The 20568-nt window shown below is 38.0% G+C and overlaps 3 protein-coding genes and 1 pseudogene across 4 annotated transcripts; 1 reads left to right on the top strand and 3 right to left on the bottom strand.

Moving 5' to 3' along the window:
* Positions 1-1216: 1216 nt before the first annotated feature.
* LOC149740451 (lactosylceramide 1,3-N-acetyl-beta-D-glucosaminyltransferase-like) lies at positions 1217-4746 on the top strand. The gene is made up of 5 exons (XM_089873088.1): positions 1217-1464; positions 1611-1730; positions 1957-2051; positions 2325-2550; positions 3081-4746. The coding sequence occupies exons 1-5, from the start codon at positions 1268-1270 to the stop codon at positions 3664-3666; spliced, it is 1224 nt and encodes a 407-aa protein (XP_089729214.1). The 5' UTR covers positions 1217-1267; the 3' UTR covers positions 3667-4746.
* Positions 4360-6725, bottom strand: LOC149740450 (uncharacterized). Its single transcript, XM_089872123.1, has 2 exons — positions 6149-6725; positions 4360-5767 (listed from the first exon to the last, which is right to left on the bottom strand). The coding sequence occupies exons 1-2, from the start codon at positions 6723-6725 to the stop codon at positions 5565-5567; spliced, it is 780 nt and encodes a 259-aa protein (XP_089728249.1). The 3' UTR covers positions 4360-5564.
* A 4008-nt stretch (positions 6726-10733) lies between these two features.
* On the bottom strand, positions 10734-13970 carry LOC149740449 (guanine nucleotide-binding protein G(i) subunit alpha-3 pseudogene; annotated as a pseudogene). Its single transcript, XR_016384344.1, has one exon. The product of XR_016384344.1 is annotated as a guanine nucleotide-binding protein G(i) subunit alpha-3 pseudogene (transcript).
* Positions 13971-16501: 2531 nt separating this feature from the next.
* Positions 16502-20366, bottom strand: LOC149740448 (uncharacterized). Its single transcript, XM_089871496.1, has 7 exons — positions 20255-20366; positions 19965-20070; positions 19540-19666; positions 19359-19445; positions 18905-19040; positions 18555-18649; positions 16502-18138 (listed from the first exon to the last, which is right to left on the bottom strand). Exons 1-7 carry the CDS (start codon positions 20327-20329, stop codon positions 18012-18014), a joined length of 753 nt encoding a protein of 250 aa, XP_089727622.1. The 5' UTR covers positions 20330-20366; the 3' UTR covers positions 16502-18011.
* Between the last annotated feature and the right edge of the window lie 202 nt (positions 20367-20568).

Here is a 20568-nt window from a genome sequence, read left to right as displayed (position 1 = left end):
TAGTGACCTGCTTTCTTTAGCACTGTCAGTATTTAAACTCTGTTAACCACCGTAGTGCTGTTCGTTCGAGGCAGATAGTGTTTATGTCTAAACATCAGTTTTACGAAACTGTAAAAAGTGTAGGTGGTGCGCTTAGAGTCTATCTATTGCATAGACTAGAGCAACGCTGGTAGTTAAACAAGACGCCAAAAATCAAACGAAGGAATTTCTGTGTAAAGGAAAAACGAAACGAAAGGCCAATTTGTTCTACCTCAAGGCAGCGATTGTTTGCTTTCTTCACGGGACCTTTCTTTGTCTCACGCCGTGATGAATTTTAGACACACCTTGAACTGCCTGTTTGTCGTTCCTATTTTAGAACAAGTAGAATAACCCAGGACGAGAAAACATTCTCTGTGTAATTCGAATAAACGCTCGAATGAATACGGGTTGGCTGGTACTTTTCGAAGGGCCAAACCGATGCCGCGCTCCAGTGATTGTTGCCTACTATTTTTTCGCATCCGTGGGTAGTGTCAGATGACGCCTAGGCATGGGAGGGCCTAACTGGTTTGCGCAGCAGCAGCATGGCAGTATTTGAACGTATGTTTGTACAGTATTGGTACTTCTAAGCCAAGGACATGTTCAACACGCCTAGTTTTAATTAGTGTGAATAGAAAGAACCCGTAGACTTATTGCCAGACATGTCGGCAATGAATGGGGCTAAAAATATGTACTAGGAAAGAAAATAATACATCTGAATAATCTCCTGGTTTAATCTATTCTTTCATATCGATGCCATTTCCTTGTTACGAAGGGTAAATGTAATACTGACGTGAGAATATATAGCTTATTAATAATTTATAATAACACAGAGCTTTATTGCCAGCCAAGCGTTTCTAAAAACCTACAGTGAAGGGGCTGTGGCAAGATGTATACTAGTAAGACATACTACATTTGATTCTGTGTTGTTTTGTTGCAGCAGTAAGCAGGTGTAATAGGAGAGTTCTATTGAAAAACCTGGATAGGACAACACGTTTCCTTGTATATAGCTGCTATAGCTGACGTACCTGTGTGACGTGCATAAGGCCATGTTTTGATAATTTATACTAGTCAGATGTTGTCACTTATACATGAAAGTGGCCTCCGCCTAGAAGCATAACGTTAGTAATGGCAAAAATAAAGAGTTTTATGTTTGCAATTCAACCATGACTTTGATATTATAAACTTATTACCGCATTAGACTAAAATTTGTTTTCTTATTCAAGGTTATAGGTATTGGATCTGTTCTATTATGATTCTGGACCTTGTACCTTTACGGCGCATTGTAACCAACTATGAAAATGAAAACTGCATGAAAATGTCTACTCCAAGGTTTTTTAGAATTCCAAAATATTACCGAACGTTGGTGCTGGTTGTTTTATTTATGTGCTGCCTAGCGATTGTTCGTATGAACGTAAACTACAACAATCACAGAGAAATGCTATGCAGGTAAACTGTGGACAAGTTATGTTGGCATAAAATTTATTAGTGTGCTTATATTTCGCCTTTAGTATCGGATAACCATTTAAAGGCATTGTACAGTTCATATACCATGACATGTAATTATAGATTAAAATTGACTACACCTTTTGCAGGGCTCGAACATTTTATTCTACTTCGCATTACTACCCGGCGGCTGAGGTCCAGAAGCCACCGGAATCAGCAGCAACTGCCACCTTAATAACTTATGATGATATTGTAAAAGCGAGTAGCAGGTAGGCTTCGTATCTAACTCAACGGTTGTGTTGATTTCCGTTATTTCATTAAAATTTAGCGTTAGTTACCGTGTGTTTGGGCAAACACTTTATTAGGCCGAATAGTACTGGTCAGTACCATCTGCTATTCGTAGAAAGATACAATCTGTCGACACTTGGCAATTTTTATTTCAAAACAATGTTCGGTCACTAAGTTTTTATAAAACGCAACCGCTTTTGTTTTCAGCAACGGTGGATATTTTTTAAAAGAACCGACGGTGCTGAGAAAACAAAGATGTATTGTTGAAGCTTGTACAGATGGGGGACGAATGCACACCAAAAGTAAGCTTGTCCGAGATTTGCCTGAAACGGGACAATAGATTTTCCGATATATTGATGCGCTTCGAATAGGGATGGACAGTACAATGGAAGCGGGGGTGTTAAATATTGACAGAGCCACCATTTCGTTCTCGCCACAAATACCTACGTTATTTTCTCCCACTTTATAAGTAAGACCGCAAATTTTTCAGAACTATTCGGATTTTTATGATAGCTTGATTTACGTCTTGTTTTATGTGAATAAATACCCCAAGTCACTTTACTTCATTGTTACAGACGTCACCTGGACTATGGTCTCTTTCATAAAATCAAAAGCGAACTCGTCCAACTATAGGGACATTCTCCGGCGTTCATGGGCCGCTACGACCTACGTCGATGGTGGGCGCTTTTTCTACATTTTCGTGGTCGGGAAAAGCGAAAACAAAAGTGTCGAGCATGACTTGGTTAAAGAACACGAAAGATACGGCGATATACTACAGTATAATGGACCAGACGATTATCGGTAAGTTGTATTGTCTCATCCATCTGGCCACGTGGGGTCTATGAAAAGCTATGCGGGAATCAAACGTTCGATCCTTCAGTGGAAACGCCTATATTCTCTCCCTTTCTGTTTACTCTGATAATATTGGCAGTCATTCATATTTCGACACCGATAGTTTTTGTTGGTTAGCGTTTGTATGGTTCTGTTCATAGTGCACGCCTACCATACCTATGAGGAAATAACACCTCCGAGCACCGTAAAGAAATTATAACGGAAAGGGGAATTCGAACTAATAATACTGGCCCATAACCAATAATTACGCGCACGTGCTGTTTGGTAATACTGGCGTAACCGTTAATTTGTGTTGTAATACTATGGGAAACATGGATATATTACATCACAGATAAAGCCGGATTATGTAAACACGCATAAATACGCTGGTCACGACAGAGCTGTTTACGTCAAATGCATAGTCGGTGACGAATCTCATAGCCTGGAAAACACTAATGTCTTTTTATATTGCGTTATGTTATAATCGTGTTTTGTCTCAGGAATATCGCTTTAAAAACATTAGCTGGGATGAAGTGGGCAGATGTTAATTTGCCGAACTCTTTCTTGTACACGTCGATGGACGATGATTTCCTGGTCGATATGGCCCGTTTAAAAAACGCAATCGACAATGGCATTGGCTTGAAGCCAAAAAGCAATTGGACAGAGTTACCTATGATGTGTATGTACGTGAAGGGTTCCGGTGAAAAACCTGTGCGCGACTTGTATGGAGAGTACGGTAAGTATTTCATTGACGAAAACACTTTTAAGTGGCATGTACTTCCGGTGTACTGCCACGGCGGCATGTACATCATGTCAACTACGATAATGAAGCAACTCCTCGCGGCATCAAGGGACCAAGAACCGCTTTATCTTGACGATGTTTGGATAACTGGAATACTTCGAAATAAAATCGGAATGCCTGATGAAATGGTGCTGGCGCCAGAAAAAGGAGTGACCACCCACTTTTTAGGGTTCAAAGGCGACAAGGAGCACAAAAAGGTCACAGTAACTGATTATATAAAGCAATGGAACGAAATTATTGAAGGTTACACGCACGTTTCAATGTGTCAATGCTTTAAAACCTAACCCCTGCTGACCGGTACGGTGAAGCCATGCAGTTTGAGGGATTTGTGATCAATTCAAAGCCACTGTTTCGTTTTGTTGCTTATGGGTTCGCTTTGCAGCTTTCGGTGTGTAGTTCATGTTAGACACGCTAGTCTGTAAGCGAAACCTGCACATAAAACTCGATAGAGAACTAGCGAATCCGTCTATTTAACCATGATGTGTTACATGTATAATACCTGCTGTATAGGCAACAACCTGTGCTATTTTTCGTGCTGGATTTGCTGCCTGGGCATTGGAGCAATTTTTAGGTTATGATGCAGTTTACACTACTTGCATTTTTTTATCTACTTGTGTTTATCGCACTTTTGCAGTATATGAATGTACGAAGTATTTACGTAACAACATAATTATACATTTTCGTGCCTTTCCACTACGGCAGTATAGCACTTCAACTGTTTCTTTTGCTGTGGTGTTTTCCGAAAGCCATCCCCTTTAACTTATTTATGCACGATTCCAATGTTTTAGCAAATCTGCTTTGTCTGTCCAATATCTTGCACCTGTCCTATGGCTGTACATGCTTCTGCACTAGCCACTACTTAATGGATTTGCACTAACAGCTATGCAGCGCGCCTAATCACGAAGCAACTAACACGAGCCAACTTTATATAAAATTCTTTTTGGAAAGCCTGATGCCTTCATAAATGAACTTTTATAAAACATAACCATGGAGCGGCTTGGTACTGTGTTAGAGTTAGTTATTTGCAAGTAGTACATTGCTTATCTTTGACCCACATAGATTTTGTTAGAACGTGTTCATGTTTTAACTGACTTTTTTTTATTGCTAACATACCGAATATTAAATGTACGTTTATTTAAACTATTTCCGTGCGCTTTTACTTCTGCACACACCTTTTAAACCAACGTGATCTCGTTGTACAACGCCTCAGTACACTTTATGTTAAACACCAAAGAACAGAAAACGGACCAATATTTTATATTTTTTCTTTTTTTGTACACGGCAGATGTTAAATTTTCAAACACCAAGAATTTTACACAAATGTGAGTAACTTAAAACAAATAAACAGCTGGGTAGAGAGATAACATTGGTATATTTATATATTATGTCATTTTTTTCCAGTATAGCAACAAAGTTGTTAATTTTAGAATTATTAAATAAATTACCCCTTGCTGTATAAGAGTAGAAGTAAGCATATCAACTAAAGACTCTACATTAGCAAATAGCAACCTCTGTTTTGTAAACTAACCTTTAGTCAACAGACGTTCCGTGACGAAACCACAAGTTTCATGCATGCAACACAAAACATTTTGTTTGTGAACAATACAACTCGAACGATCAAATACAGCAGTAACAGAAGACAGTTTATAACTGCAGACCAAAAACTTGTTTAACACTTAAGACTGACAGGACTACAATTTTGGTATCGACCGAATGTACAAAATGTTTTTTTTTGAAATTCTGTTTTATTGAGACGTACATTTGCATATAAGGTTCAATTTATGTAGGTGTACTGTAGAGTCAGAAGAGTTTAAACTATCAATATGTCGTGTATAGTCTCCAAATCAACCAAATGTCAAACTTTTAACTGGCTTGAATTTATAAAATTATTTACACGACGCATATACATGATGTAATATAACGCAAACACATGATTACATAGATAGTAGTGAGGGGAGATGGGACACCTTTACGTTCTATTTTCTCGTTCTATTTAGTAGTAAAAAAACATTTAAAGAATTACCGAACCGCATACTCACGACTTTCATAGACCGTTGTTAATTGTTAAAAACTCGATCGGGATATTTGGATATTCTGTGCTAAAGGTGTACCCCATCTTCCGTACCCTACCATATATATATATATATATTGGCCCCAAAATATGTTAAGTTACGCGGCCGTGTTAAACATTAGAATAAACTGAATTTGATGTTCCCGATGCTGGACCAAGACCGCCTCTTACTTCGCTGTACAGACGTGGATTTCCTCGACCAAACTCGCTTATGTTCGGATGGGGATCTCGAATCGAATAATACCCGGCGTCTGAATGATTGGACAAGCCACGTACATTCATTTGGTATGTACGTGCGTCAGGTTGTGCCGCCTCTGTGTTAACAACTTTGTTACTCACAAGGTAACAAATGCTTAAATATGCGTAGTTATGTCTGGCGCCGCACCGCAGTGGGAAAAGGTATGTTGGATTCGATGTCCACGACTTCCGCCACTGTGGGCGTGTAGGTTCTTTTTCTATAGACACATTAAACTACTAGTCACAAATACGTTGACCAAATTGCCAGTCTACATAGACTAATATATACATGCTTAGTGTAACTCGAAAGATGGTACAAGGTGTATTAAATATGACATTCGTTTTATAACTAGTTGTTGCACTTTTGAAGGGAGAATATATATAGTCAATGGCACTTATTCATTTATCAACCACCACTAAACAGGGTAATAAGAGTTTGTTTGGGTTGCTATGCCTACCTTCGTTTGCATTTACATTTCCAGTGGTTGATACTTTTTTCTTGTGGAGCTTACAACATAGAAATAATACCAACGCAATAAGGATAAGGGTGATTACAGACAACGCAACTAATGAGCCGATGTAGAGAGCTAGCGTCGTTGGAAATGAACTCGACGCTGCGGTTGCTCCGCTTGATGTATTTGCAAAGACAGTTGCTTCGGTCTTGGCAAACAACGCAGCGGAAGACGTATGAGGAGCGGTGGTGGAAGGCGGCAGTCCTCTCTTTTGGCAAATAAAAGGAGCGATGTATTGGCAAGTATTTCCCCACGCAAGAGAAAAGCTTTTATTGTAAGCTGTATGGCCAAAATAGTAGCACGGTTGCTTAGCATTTCTTGACCGCACCCAAAACAAATATTGTGACTCAGTTGGAATATTTGAAAGCACAAACGCCATCTGATTGTGATTTTCATCTAATAAACTTCCCCCGTGAACTGTCTTGCAGTGTCTAAACGCTGCGTCGTAGTTCAGACCAATAAAATGGTAAAAAAACTGCCATTTGCTCTGTTCTGAAACGGCAACCGACACTAAGTTTTCCATCTCATATAATACACGTGCTGTTAGAAGTATGACTGGTCTTTTGTGCAGCAACATGTAAGGTGTATATAACACTTATGCCATCAGCTTCTAATATAGTGCAACACATAGTCCAATGCATTGTGTAATTGGACATGTTGATTAATGAGGGTTATTCCTCGCCATTGTTAGTCACCGAGTCTCGTTAAGCCGGTATTCTTACAACACGTAATAAACTGATGACTACAATCATTTCTTCATTGTATGATATACCGAACAGCTTATGTATTAGGTTGTTGTAATAGGACATGTATTTACTAAATTTTCTCAAACGATTTAGTAGTAAACAAAGAATATTTACAGAATTATACACCCGTAGCCCAGCGAGTCTGAAAGAGCGTTGTTAATTGTTAAAAACACTATTGGAAATATGGGTTTACGTGTTAACAAATTCCCAGTTTACTCCACACAACTATATAGTAAAATAGGGGAAGACGGGACACCTTTAGAACATAATATTCAAATATCCTGACCGTGTTTTAAGCAATTAACAACGGTCTATGGGAGTTGTGAGGATACGGTTTTATCATTCTTTGAATGTTCTTTGTTTACTATCAAATGGGACGGGAAATAGACTGAAAAGGTGTTCCATCTTCCCCCACCCTGCTATATGTAAGATTAGGTATATTTATAAGACGAAAATAGCGCTTTTTTACTTTTGTTTCAAACAATGAGTATAAAAAAAATGATCGGGTATATGTGGGAAGTTTTTATAACTGTTGTCAGCAAATAACTGGTGTATCCGAATTTCCCCGGCACGTTAAGGGGTTTCAATAATCTTAGACAAACGTTTACTGATTAAACGTCTATTGTTATGAAAACCTTATGGGCCTGCGTTCGTGTTATATTACTCACGCAACTAAAAACGTTCCACCCGCGGAGATAGCACCGGATAATTAAATTTCCATATGTTTGGAAACTATGCGGGTATAGCACGTACCTTCTTATGCGCAGGACAAATAATAAAGTAATATTTTAAAAGCTGAACTGGCTTCACATATTTTGAGCATAAGCGTGTTGTTATGATTGTTTTTTATCGTCAAAACCTATTTCTTATTTATTTTAATATGTTTATCACATTCAAGGAGTTACTGATCAAACTTATGTTATATTTGATGTTCACCACATCAGGAAAGGTATTGGTGTTTGTACCAAGACGTGTTGTGGAAATTCGAACCTATGTAACTCATGTTACGTCATATTGACTTACAATCTATATATAGTACTGTGGGGTAAGATGGGACACCTTTAACACACAATATCTAAATATCCTGTTCGTGTTTTAAAAATATAACAACAGTCTATGGGAGTCGTAAGGATACGGTTTTATAATTTTTCGAACGTTCTTTTTTTACCATTAAATAGGACGAGAAATAGAATGAAAAAGTGTCCCATCTTTCTCACTCTACTATATATGCTATCAGTCGTTCCGTTATTTTGTTGCCAATTAAATGCTAATTTTATATTCGTAAAGTATAAAACAAACAGCAAAAAGTGCAAGACAGCAGACAAATTTATATGCTGGTATAAAATACAAGACAAATCAATACCATATAAACTTTGAAATGTGGGCATATTTTTTTTTATAATGTAAACATTTATAATGTAAGAGAAACATTTATAATGTGGGCATATGTTGTGTAACGCGATTTCGTTTGTTTCGCATTAATAGCAAGTATCAACATGCAACTGTGCTGCTGTTGTGTACGCTGTAACAACATACACAATATATACGGTCTATCATGATATTTTGCATTGAAATTATCAGCAGCAGAATTTCGCTAGGTGGCGCGGTGGAGATCAAACTACTGCGCCGGACGCCGTTAACTGTGTGTTGAATTAGTATATCAGTTGACATTTTTTACTACAATATTATAAATATGATTTCATTATTTTTACGTTACAGCATTTAGTTTGACTTTTTTGTTTTGAATTTTTCATGTTAAAATTTCAATAATTGGTATAGTATGGCGGGGAAAGACGGGACATCTTTGTATCTTCCAAAAGGTGTCCTATCCTATCTTCCAAAAGGTATTCTATCCTATCTTCCAAAAGGTGTCCTATCTTCCACCCTACTATGTGTTAAGCTAAGTGATAAACGATTGAAGTGTCAAACAGTTGGATTTATAAAACAGTTATACATATTTGAGCAATTTAGGAACAACGAAGTAAAAACATCAGCCGTTAAACCACGAAATTGTTATTGAAAGATTTTGTACTGACTGGTAAGATGGGATACCGTTAGCCCATTAATTCCATATTCTCTAATTGTGTCTTAAACAATTTTCAAATGTTTTGGAGTCGCAGGGCTACCGTTATATATTAATGCAAATATTATTTGTTTGCAGCAAAATGAGACGAGAAAAGAGAATAAAAACGAGAAATAAGAACGAATGTTTTATCTTACCCCACCCTATTACATTTAAGATTTGGTTTAAAATTATCTCAACTTCACATCTAACATTATACCTGCTATAGGTGTGCGCATGTCATCACAAATGATTTTGTGTTGTTACAAAAACGATATTAAAGTTATTGCTGGTGTACTAAAATGTCACAGAGAAATGTCACAGAGACATTTTCTGTTTTGATAAGTGGCTTACGTTTAGAAAAATGTGAGCCAGTTAGAGCGTGGGCTCACGAAGCGTGTACAAATAAGCCAGAAAATTTATTCTCCGGGTCACGTAACCGCACAAAAACAAACCAAATATAAAAAAAGCTCAAAACGATTTACATGAGTTATAAACTCACGCAGAAGGCATAGCCGAGCTATTACTTGCTGCTTAGCATACACCTCAGCCCTACTTTATATTGACTATTCGTCAATCACATATATACTTCTTTGAAATGGTTTGCGTCTGGGAAAGTGTGATATAGCGTTAGAGACCAGGAACTCTTTACTTGCACCGTATATTGATCTTCTAATGACACAGCAGGAGCAACCGCCACTGTACTTAGTACTGTACCGGAATAACTCAATTATGTGGTGTTCATACACTCTTCAGCTCAACCATAATGGTATGGTTGGGCCGTGATTACATTCTAATCACCGGCAAGTGGATGGCATACCACAGCATACGGAAATATATGGATACTCGCGGTATTGAAGTTTCCGAACGGTTGACAGTTAATCATTAAACTACCCTGCGCTGTTAAAATTGTATTGGGTAAAAACAGTGAAGATAATATATGGAATATTTGGTACGTTAAACCAAATAAATCAAGTTCAACCTTTATTAGTAATAGCATTGCCATGGGACATGATGACACACCCCCGCCGGGACAACGGTTCGTCGGATTTAGTTAAATCATTCAAGCCTTTCTTCCATCCTTGGTTTTTGTACTATTATTGACCTGTTTTTAAGTCAGCTGCGGTAAAATATATATATAGTCTCTTTAGTTGTAGTAGGGCCCGTACCACGGGAGCTGTAGGCCACAATGGACTTGCTCATATAAACGTCAACTAAGACGTTGCGTCACAGACACACAACGCAATGTCCACCGATCAATAATATATATGCTAGCGACACGGCAGTCATGTGCAGTGTAACGAAATTAGAAGTGAAGGTTGTGTATCTTGCGCAAGCAGCATGAAATTTTTGGGCGACTGAATTATTAATGTCTAAAACAACACGTTTTCCGTACACAGGGAGAATAGAGGTAGGGGAAATGGTCGTTATCGTTGATCTGTCATGGCAATGACTGCTTCTAACGAGGTGTCCTGTTATTTTAGTGGATCCGCCTCATTTTATTTGCCTCACAATTTGTTTTGTTTATTTGTACGCGCTGTGGTAACTGCTTACCAATATATAGACGTCACTGCGGTAGCTGTAAAATAACACCTCTGACAACGACGTGCGCTCTCGAAATTTTTGATGACGCGTGTTTTCATTTGGGGAAATGCGTCCGAATCTGTAATTGCCATCTAACCGCACTGCGGCCAAGGAATATACACACATATGCTCATTCTCACAAGGTAATTGCACATTTTGCAATAACTTTATTACCCGAACCTATACTCACGGCCATTGTTTTTAACGTAAAAAGATTAAGCAAACGGATTAACGACAAACAAATGATAATACAGTTTTAATCGAAAAATACACACAGACACACAATATGTGATCTTATAAGAAAAAATAAATACTAGAATTGCAGCTATGATTGTATGCCAGAATCGCATTAAAATGCAGTTTAGATTAAGCTGTTAGGTTTTGTAAAAACTTGGTTTAATTCGTTTGTTTTTGTTGTTGTTGGCCCACTGTAAAAAAGGGGGGAAAGAAATGTGAAAAATGGAAGGTAGCTGTAGCCATGTAATCTGTAGAATAGATGGTAAAACGCATATTAGGTGACGGTACAAAGTAAGCGCGGGGTCTATAACTTGAACATTCTTTCGCTGCGGTTTTTGTTTTTCAGGTGCACCAAAACCAGTATAGGCTAATAGTGCAATAAATAGCTCCATACCAGCCACGCCAAAGGAACCATTGCCCAGCGTTGGCTCCAACCAGACATTGTACCGTCCGGTGTTTATTGTGACTATTGGCTTGCAGTTGTTTGCGAGTTACCCCTGAGTTGTAATTACTCTGTCATAAGCCCCAAGTCTCCAAGCACCTTTGTCAAAATGACGTCAGAAACCGCGTCAAATACGAACTGTACGTTGGTAGTGTCAGTGGCGCATGTAAAGTGAGTGTAAACCATCTTCTCTGGGTGATTGTTCAGGTTTTCGAACTGAAGCTGGATGTAGGTGGCAGCTTGATCGAATGTGTTTTCTCCCTGATAGTCCGGGAAGCACACGTTAAGTGGAGAGTGTTTAATCTTACTCCTGAAGATGTCGGTTTTGTTCAGGAATAGAATCATCGACGTACTTCGGAACCAAGCGTTGTTGCAGATGGAGTCGAACAACCTCATGCTCTCGTGCATTCGATTTGTCTCTTCGTCCTCCGCAAGTAGAAGATCGTAAGCGGAAAGAGCGACGCAGAATATAATGGCTGTCACATCCTCAAAACAGTGAATCCATTTCTTCCTCTCTGATCTCTGTCCTCCGACATCAATCAACCGAAACTCGAGGTTCTTATAATTAAAGTTCGTCTCTGTGATACCAGTAGTTTTAACTCGGGTTCGTAGGACATCCTGCTCGGTTGGCATATAGTCGGCTTGACTTAATCGTTCTATCGATTCGAGGTAATATTCGGCCGAGTCATTAAGCTGGTACTCCCGGGAACGCTCATAGCTCTTTCTGAGACCTGGATCTTCCCAGAGCCTCGCTACTGCATCTCCAATCTCCCCGGAGAGCTCAAAGTCTCCCAACATCTGCCCAGCAGTGAGCACCTTTTTTGCGTCTTCAGTACAGTTTGGATCATCAAATTCGATCTGAAGAGTGGGCATCGCTTTTACGATGGCAACGATCGACTGTACAACGTTGGCGTAAACCACATGCCTGTAAGAGTTTCGTTCTTTTTCGGAGAAGCCATCTTTGTACAAGATTTTCATTTGTTTTGCGATTGTACTTTTCCCTGACTCTCCAGCTCCCAGAAGCAAAAGCTTCACTTCTTTATCGACGTGTTTCGCGTCCTCTTTGATGCCCCTGTCTATCTGACGGGACCTGGTGGCTGCCATCGCATCTCCCGATGTAGAAGAGGCGCATCCCATCTTGAGTAATCCAGGCTTTTATGAGTTAGGCTCTAATCCAAAAATTTGGCATGAAGTTTTCAGTTGCATTAACTTTCTAAAAAAGCACAGTCGTGAAACTAAATTGCAGATCTACTGAAATCAATATGCCAATGATCTGAAACAGAAAACTAATCACTGACTTCATATTATTTTTAAAGATGCAATGAGAAGGCCCAATAAAGTTGCGAAAACTTCCGCATCCTCTAAACGACAATCCGATCACGAGACAACAAAATGCGTGGCCACAACACAAGTGCTGTTTCCTTGCTTAATATAATTGCACGCCCTGGCGTATGGTGTAACCTATTACTTAAACAGTCGCTATCGCTCTACCACCGGTGGCTAAAACCGTCTGAAGGTAAAAAATACCACTTTCAATCGTAAGTGCCTGAACGCCATAATAAACAGGCTGAGTGAAGACGTTAGATTGCCCGAGGGCGTTATACACGGTTGTCCGCTTTTTCGCCTAAAATTAAAGCGAATTAAAACCTGAGCAAACTGTTTTGCTAAAATCAACAACAGAAAGCACACGCTTCCGGAAAAGCATACGTCCTTGCGCGACATGAGCACCAGATGACGTAGCTTGAAAATCTAATACACCTGACCACTATCTTAACACGTCGGAATGCGACACATTACAATGTCTTACGCGATAAATTATTAAGAGGAAAGACGGATTGAACTCACAACCGTGTCTTTCTCGACTACCCAGCCATTTAAATTTAATTTCAGAACTCCTTTCAAATAGTATTTTGTTAAGACTAACCACAGCCTGAATTTATCGACATTTCGATTACTAACTCGACGAATTCTTTCCTTTTATAACGCTAAGTACCTTCTCAGCAGAACGAATCCTCTAATATCGAAAACTTAATGGTGCAAATCGCTTGGACTGAGGCCGAGATGGGAAAATCGAAGGTATTTAATCGTTATTTACGTTCCCTCGTTTAGTGGCACATAATCGCATTCTAAACAAAAGGCTAAACTTCGTTATGTAGTTTACTCACCCAAAAAGCGTCTGAAATCAACAACGCTTAGGGCTTGCGTGTGTGTGCGCGGCGGAAGCGCAAGATGTTTGTTTGTTTGATTTGCACGCGTCTGCTGGAAGTGATAGTGCTTAGCCTGGTTAGCAGTTTGTCTATACATAACTGTCTAAACAAGCGATTTACATCCGTACGTTTTAAGTGAAGAATTATATTCCAGCATACACCCACTTTATACACAACGCGTTTCAGCAGTCTGTAGTGAACTTAGAGATCGGGAAACACCTTTTTCGTTATAGCAACAACAGTCTGCCAATCATATGCCTGAGAATTTATGTCGTCATTGTTAGGATATTCAACATAAAACTAGTTGCTGTTCCTAATACACACCGTGGAAACTGTTTCTTTTGAAAAAAGTGTCTATTCATACAACACCTGGTGACATATGCTGTTCATTAATAATTCACTTTCACCAAGAGAGCTAAACGACATACGGTAAAGAGACTATAATAAAATACTAATGCTTCCTAAAAATATACCCTTATTATATATAACATGCCACTAACTCTAACCTACAGTAGCTCCGTCTTTGTCAGGTTCAGCCATATCATAGCAACAACCCGCCGCGGTCACTTAAACGCTTTAAACTGTTGTCTGTCGCGTATGACTTGCCTTATAGGAATCGCGTTTCTAAAAAAACGTCACGAAATGTGACGTAGCAGGATGTTTCGGTAATGCCAGAACGCCCAAACATCCAATTTACACAGTCTGTACAAGCTAATGAACGAATTTTAACCTAGGGCGACTTATTATGTAAATGAACACCAATGGGAATTAATATTAGTAAACATTCGAAAGTCCTTTTATCTATTTGTTAGCGTTAACAAGTTGCGTACTAATCACACCATAACGTATTTACATTACCCGTTATTAGGAGTTGATTTAGCGCGATATACTTCCTCGAAAACCTGGTAACTCTATAAAGGTTAACTTTACATTTATTACCGCGTATGGACGTATTGGTGGTATTTAAATCATAAGTGACGTCGCATCTCCCGCACAATAAATAGGATACCGGTAGCCATTCAGCCAAGAGACTAATGAGAGAAAAGGATAGCCCCGCCATAAACATACACTTTTAAAGCATGAAAAGAAACATTTAAGCGCAGAGTTCTTGATTGGTAGATGGCAAATTTTGTTTACTCCTGGGAGCGGTTACAATGTTTAACCAGCTTTCGTAATGTACTTGACTTGTTAACAAGTACTGTTGCCTGATAACGCTTGATGTAAAGTTGGGCACACAAGTCTTGTGACAAGGTTTCGGGCATTGAAGTAATTTATAGTCACAGATAAACCTATTTTAAACGCTAGAAACAAATTCCTTTTCCTGTCTATACCTCGTACAAATCACGCTCTTTCCATTTATTGCAACATTATCTGTTAAACATATTATCGTATGTACGTAACCAATCGATATGTTTCAGCAATTACTGCCACAAATCCAAATGCAGCTAATTAAAACGTAACGACCTGGGTATTGCCAATGTATAGTTGCCACACCAACACCACCAAATGATGAGGTATGATCCAACTGTAGGCACATTGTCGACAAAAGCCAATAATTACTCCTTTGTTAATATCGAATTTCTATGCACGGCCATAAAGATCTAATTTGAATAGATCGGAACGACGATAACAAAGACAGCTCTGCTATTGGACGACATAAACAGCTCTAATAACTAAAAGCGGCGCGTTTCGCCAAAGCATATACGTTACACGTTTACGTATATTTATAGAAAGAATCGGAAAATAAATTATATATACTGTATATTGACATCCGTCGCCCACCTTTCACTGCTGTTCCACGCCTCGCTTGGTTTTATACGCAACTGCTTGGTGCCGTCTGCCTACACCTTATCTGCGCTACCGCTACCCCATTTTTCTTTAAACAGCAACTGTGTGTGTGTCTTCAGGGTTCAACCAACTATAGACACATAACTTGCTGAAGAAACATATTCCTAACAAACCAAACGTCAAAGAAGTTGCTATCGATTCTATTTTGAACCACCCTGAATAATTCAACATCTACTTCGCTTCTCATTACAGCTGAGTTCGCGGAAATCACCATTTATTTGACTCTTCCTAGCCTTGCGGAACTCCTTAGCGTTCGAATCGAACGCAATCAATTAATAGCATACGGCAAAGTGGCGGGCTGGTTGGATGTACGGGCCAGTGGTGCTTTGTGTCGATTCAGCGCCTGCTGTGCTCCATTCAAAGACCGTAACATAACACCACAATATTAAATATAAGTCAAGATATGCGGCGGGCGTCATATCAAAGGTCGGGCATGTGCTAATAAGTTTCGATCCTTTTCGTGATCTGTGGTTTTCCACAGGTCAAAATATACCAAGTGCGATGAAGTCCAATTCCAGAGTTGAATTCCCAGCCAATGGAAAGGTGCAATATTAATAGACTCATTCTTATTTAATTTGCTTCCAAATCTTTGCTCCTGTACTATTTTCTCTGCTTACTCGGGTACCTGAATTCATTGACAAATATTTAATGGAAAAAGCAATTATTCATTTAGATGGGAGAAATGAGTCTACCATATCACTTAACAAACGCGGGGCATATTATGAGGGTAGGTTGATGTTCTATTTCTACATTGTAAAAACGTAATTCAACATTGCGTAAGGTTTCTGAGATGTTTGACAACAATTCTATTTATATTTAAACTATTTCTCTGACTTCTATACGATGTACGGGTAATTAAAGTGAAAATAAAGCAGGCGTACTTTAAATGAAATCCACTCAAGAGAGATATAATTGTTTAAATGCTTTGTTTTAACAATAGGTACGTGAAGAAACAAAAGAGAAAACTCAACAAGTTTTGCGCATTTCTTTCTGTGTACATATAACAACACAACAGAGCGTAGTGGTTTCTCCAAGCACGTTGGTTTTGTTCTTTTAGTATTTTGGATTCGGGACGGGTTAACCCTCATAGTTGTTCCCGCATACGAAATTTGACGGTCGATTTAATTTATACACAGTGGTCCGTGCAATATGAAGCAATTATGTACTAAGCCGTCAACTAATGCAGTTTATTAAAAAACCAATCATCTACGTAAAAAGCAGTAAAATATACGTTCTGTGGTATAGTACGTGTATTAAAGCTATAGTAAAGTATTTAGAATTTAGCATGATAACCTTTTACGCGAGAGGCTTTGGCCGGATTTCTCTTCGGCTTATAGTCAACTTGCTACCACTTCGGTCGAGTTGTTCAATTACCAAGAAATCTGGCTGCTTTAAGGGTACCAGTAGTGTAATAAGCTATATATGCTCCTTGCAGGCTGCTTTGTAGCGTTCATTAAAGGACACCGGTTTACCACATAAACGTAATCCGTAACCTTTACCGTTTTGTATACCACTAACCGTATCCTGTGTATTGTATAATGGTAATATACATGACGTATTTTACGACCGTGGGTGGATATTCAATACAATACATTATAATGAACTAAATTATTGCGATGTAAATGAAGTTTATAAGATTACGTAAACTTTCGTAACTCTAAACTTTAACTTAAAAAACGCCCAAAAGTAGCAACAGTTGTAGTAGTGTTCAGCCAGCAGCATATATTATTATACTATACAGTAAAACAATACAACAGAAAAGTGGTTTCATCTCAGTTTAATCATCATTAGATTATACTTTGTCATGTACGTGGTTACGCAGGTCACAGTCCTAACCTTTAGACTGGGATCGGCCAATTTGATTTATGTGGAAGGCACGAAGAGGATATCCAAAACATGAAGTCGTGTGTATAACTGGTACTCAGGCCAGCAAACGTGCCGTAATTAAGGTTAATTTATCGTTTCAGGCCAATCCCACCTGCGCGAATGGCTTTGAATGTTTAAACATTGGCAAGTTATACCGTTTCTCGTTCACATAACTCAATTGGCTGCGGTGACGACACACGGGTACGATTAAAAGGTTTCTACCATTACGCGATAAATAATGACTGTATATTCTATTTTCAGAGATGACATATTTGGGGACCAAAACAACAGTAAACCCCGGACTTTCCCTTATTAGCGTGGCTTATCCCACACTCTTATTACGCACCATTTAAAATCCCTCTTCTTATATTCGCAAACTTAAAAAAATATAGTATAACAGGGAGGGGTAGGATGGGACACTTTATTCTGTTTTCGCGTCATATTTGGTAGTAAATCAAGGGTATTTAAAGAATTATATAACTGTAGCCTAGGGAGTCTAAAATGGCACTGTTAATTGCTTGAAACTTTCAGGAAATGTGAGATTAATCTAAAGGTATTCAGTCTTATCCCACAGTACTACATTAAAAGAATACACAATTTATTCCGTATAGGTTGTCTATTACTGTCTTCGCGACAGATTTTTAAGTAATTACATTTTTCTTGGACGCAAATGTGTCCGTAAAGCGAAGAGGTATTATGCATTTATTATATACCTTTTTATATATTTTCTACATATTATATATTTTTACTCGCCGGGAAAAAAAGTCAGAAACCACCACGAATAACTCAACATTCAAATAACCGTGTTAATTTTACGTTAAAGATCTTGCTTATTTCTTAACTCGGGATGTTTCTCGAGCACAACATCAAAAGCTTTTACCCATAGATCGTCACGTGCTGAAGTTTCGTTGAGACATTCATCGGAATCTTCCACAGTGAAAACTCTGTATGGTAGAGCGAGGTAAGGTGGGACACATTTTTTGCGGGGTAACATGGAACAAAAAACATTTATAAAATCATATAACTGTATCCTCAAGACTTTTAAAGGGAGTGACGTTGTTAATTGTTAATAACGCTATATGTGCTTACATTATCTCATTTGACGCCATATACGGATATATATGTGCTTACAGTATCTCATTTGACGCCATATATTACTATATATATACCGGTATTTTTATGACTTTTTTAAGGAGTGTTGTTAATTGTTAATAACACGATTTGGAAATAGGAATATATGTGTTTACCGTATTCCATCTGACGTCATATAGCACTATATAACGTAAATATTAGATAGATAACCTAATTTTACCAGACTGTAGCCGACAGTATGCAGTAAATGCTGGAAAAATATATATACCTATTTCTGCACAAATAATCAAACAAATCTTCTTTTTCTTCATTGGTGTTCCATCTCATTAAGTTGTTTTCCTCTCGATTTATGATTTCGTCGCACTGGATGGGTAAAAAACATATATATAGTGCGGTGGGGAAGAGGGGACACCTTTTCGTTCTATTTTCTCGTTCCATTTAATAGTAAAGTGAGAACTTTCAAAGAATTATTGAACCATATCCTTGCGATTTCAATAGAACATTTTTTATTGTTTAAAAAACGATCAGGATATTTGGATATTATGCGCTAAAGGTGTCTCATTTTTCCCTAAAGTAGTATAATAATAAATATTTTTTGATTTTTAAAGCACGACTCACCATCGCCAGCAAGCGGTTAGTTTCAGGATGTCTATAAGCGTCGTATTTACGAGCTAACTCATCTGCAGCGTTGTCGTTTTCCTCTTGCGATTTAATCAAGGAATTGACCTCTTTCAGGTCATGTGACTTCACGTATCTGTGTACCAAAAGTAAATTTTGGTAGAACTCTTCCGGAGTAGGGCAGAGTAGTTAAATGTACAATTTTATCGGTTAGGTAATGCATGGTTTAGGCATAGTAGGACGAAATATGATATTTAGATATAGAAGAGTGGCATAAGGTGGGACATGTTTTCACTTCTCGTTCTCGCCCCATTTGGTGGTAAAGAAACAATATTTACAGATTTATATAAACGTAGCCACGCTACTTTACAAGAGCGTTTAAAAATACGACTTGAAAATATGGAATTTAGGTGCTCACGATGTCCCACCTTACACCATAGTACTATATAGTTACCTGAATTTGGTTTTATCCGCTTGTTGCGGTAAGTACCCAAGCATACTGTTACAAACTTCTTCGATTGCTACGAGCATCGGTAAAGCCCTACACATAAAATTCTTTATAACCGTTTCGTGGATTTAACTTTAAAAATATTTGTTTACAAATTTTAACAAACTATTACTAAAAAACGGATTACTTTTCTCTTTTTCTTTCCGCTTTTGATTTTCTTCGATCTTTTCTCTTTTTCTCTTTTAGTTGCTCCTCCGTTAGATCTGCTTCTCCTTTCAACGAATGTTTGATTTCCTCCACCATTAACCGACAAACTATAAGAGTTTAGAATATGAACTGGTCACAGCAAAAAGAAAATTTTAAACAAATATAGTAGGATGGGGGAACATGGGACTTGTTTTGATTTTATTTTCTGGTTCCATTCGGTAGTAAACAAAACATTTAGATAATTATAAAACCGTATCACCAAGGCTCTAGACCGTTGTTAATTGTTTAAATGTTTGTATATTGGGTGCTAAAGGAGTCCCATACCCATGTTCTCCCACACTACTACATAAACTGTCACAGCAAAAAGTTAAGTTGTATACAAATATATTCACTCATTTTATATACCGTGGCAATTGTTCGGAAACTTTTTGTTATCGTAAGCGACCCCCGGTGGGCGGGATCCACTTTTCTTCGGTTTCTTTTTGTCTTTCTTAGACAAAGTGGCATCACTCTAGAAAACTCGTAAGATTACTGCATTTTAATAATAATAATATTATTATACGTTTAATTTGACTTTTCGATTATTTTAAAATATTTTTAACGGAAAGACAGGATATAGCGACAAAGCAACAGTTGTTAAAACACGCTTACAGTTAAAAACATATTTACATTTTATGGTAGTATTTTTACCTTACCTGACATAAGTATATTAATAGAATTAGTGCGACAACCAAACTCGCTAAATATTTTTTACAAAACTGATGTGCCATTTGAAGTTTATACAGAAGTTTTTGAAACGATAAAAGTTAACACTATAGTATATACTACACTAATGACCAGAGTACTTACATCTCCTAGAGGCTTTATATGTTTGCGTTGTATAACATATGGACAAATTCACATGAACCAGCAATGTCTCGTCTTTTGTATAAACCACACGTGGCTCACTGCGTCAGAATAACACGTTGTCAAAATAGCATAACGGCATACAAGATTCAAACAACACAAA

This window comes from Ciona robusta, chromosome 2 (genome assembly GCF_009617815.1).
Source record: "Ciona robusta chromosome 2, ASM961781v2".
NCBI classification, from domain to species: domain Eukaryota; kingdom Metazoa; phylum Chordata; class Ascidiacea; order Phlebobranchia; family Cionidae; genus Ciona; species Ciona robusta.
Note: the sequence above shows the minus strand (reverse complement) of the source record. Positions and strands in the feature narration are given on the sequence as shown.

Coding starts and splice junctions, on each gene's coding strand:
- LOC149740451 (XM_089873088.1), top strand. CDS start 1,268: ATGATTCTGGACCTTGTACCTTTACGGCGCATTGTAACCAACTATGAA. Junction 1,465..1,610: donor CACAGAGAAATGCTATGCAG/GTAAACTGTGGA, acceptor CACCTTTTGCAG/GGCTCGAACATTTTATTCTA. Junction 2,551..3,080: donor AATGGACCAGACGATTATCG/GTAAGTTGTATT, acceptor GTTTTGTCTCAG/GAATATCGCTTTAAAAACAT.
- LOC149740450 (XM_089872123.1), bottom strand. CDS start 6,725: ATGGAAAACTTAGTGTCGGTTGCCGTTTCAGAACAGAGCAAATGGCAG. Junction 5,768..6,148: donor AAATGTAAATGCAAACGAAG/GTAGGCATAGCA, acceptor TTGTTAACACAG/AGGCGGCACAACCTGACGCA.
- LOC149740448 (XM_089871496.1), bottom strand. CDS start 20,329: ATGGCACATCAGTTTTGTAAAAAATATTTAGCGAGTTTGGTTGTCGCA. Junction 20,071..20,254: donor TATTAATATACTTATGTCAG/GTAAGGTAAAAA, acceptor CGAGTTTTCTAG/AGTGATGCCACTTTGTCTAA. Junction 19,667..19,964: donor GTTTCCGAACAATTGCCACG/GTATATAAAATG, acceptor AAACTCTTATAG/TTTGTCGGTTAATGGTGGAG.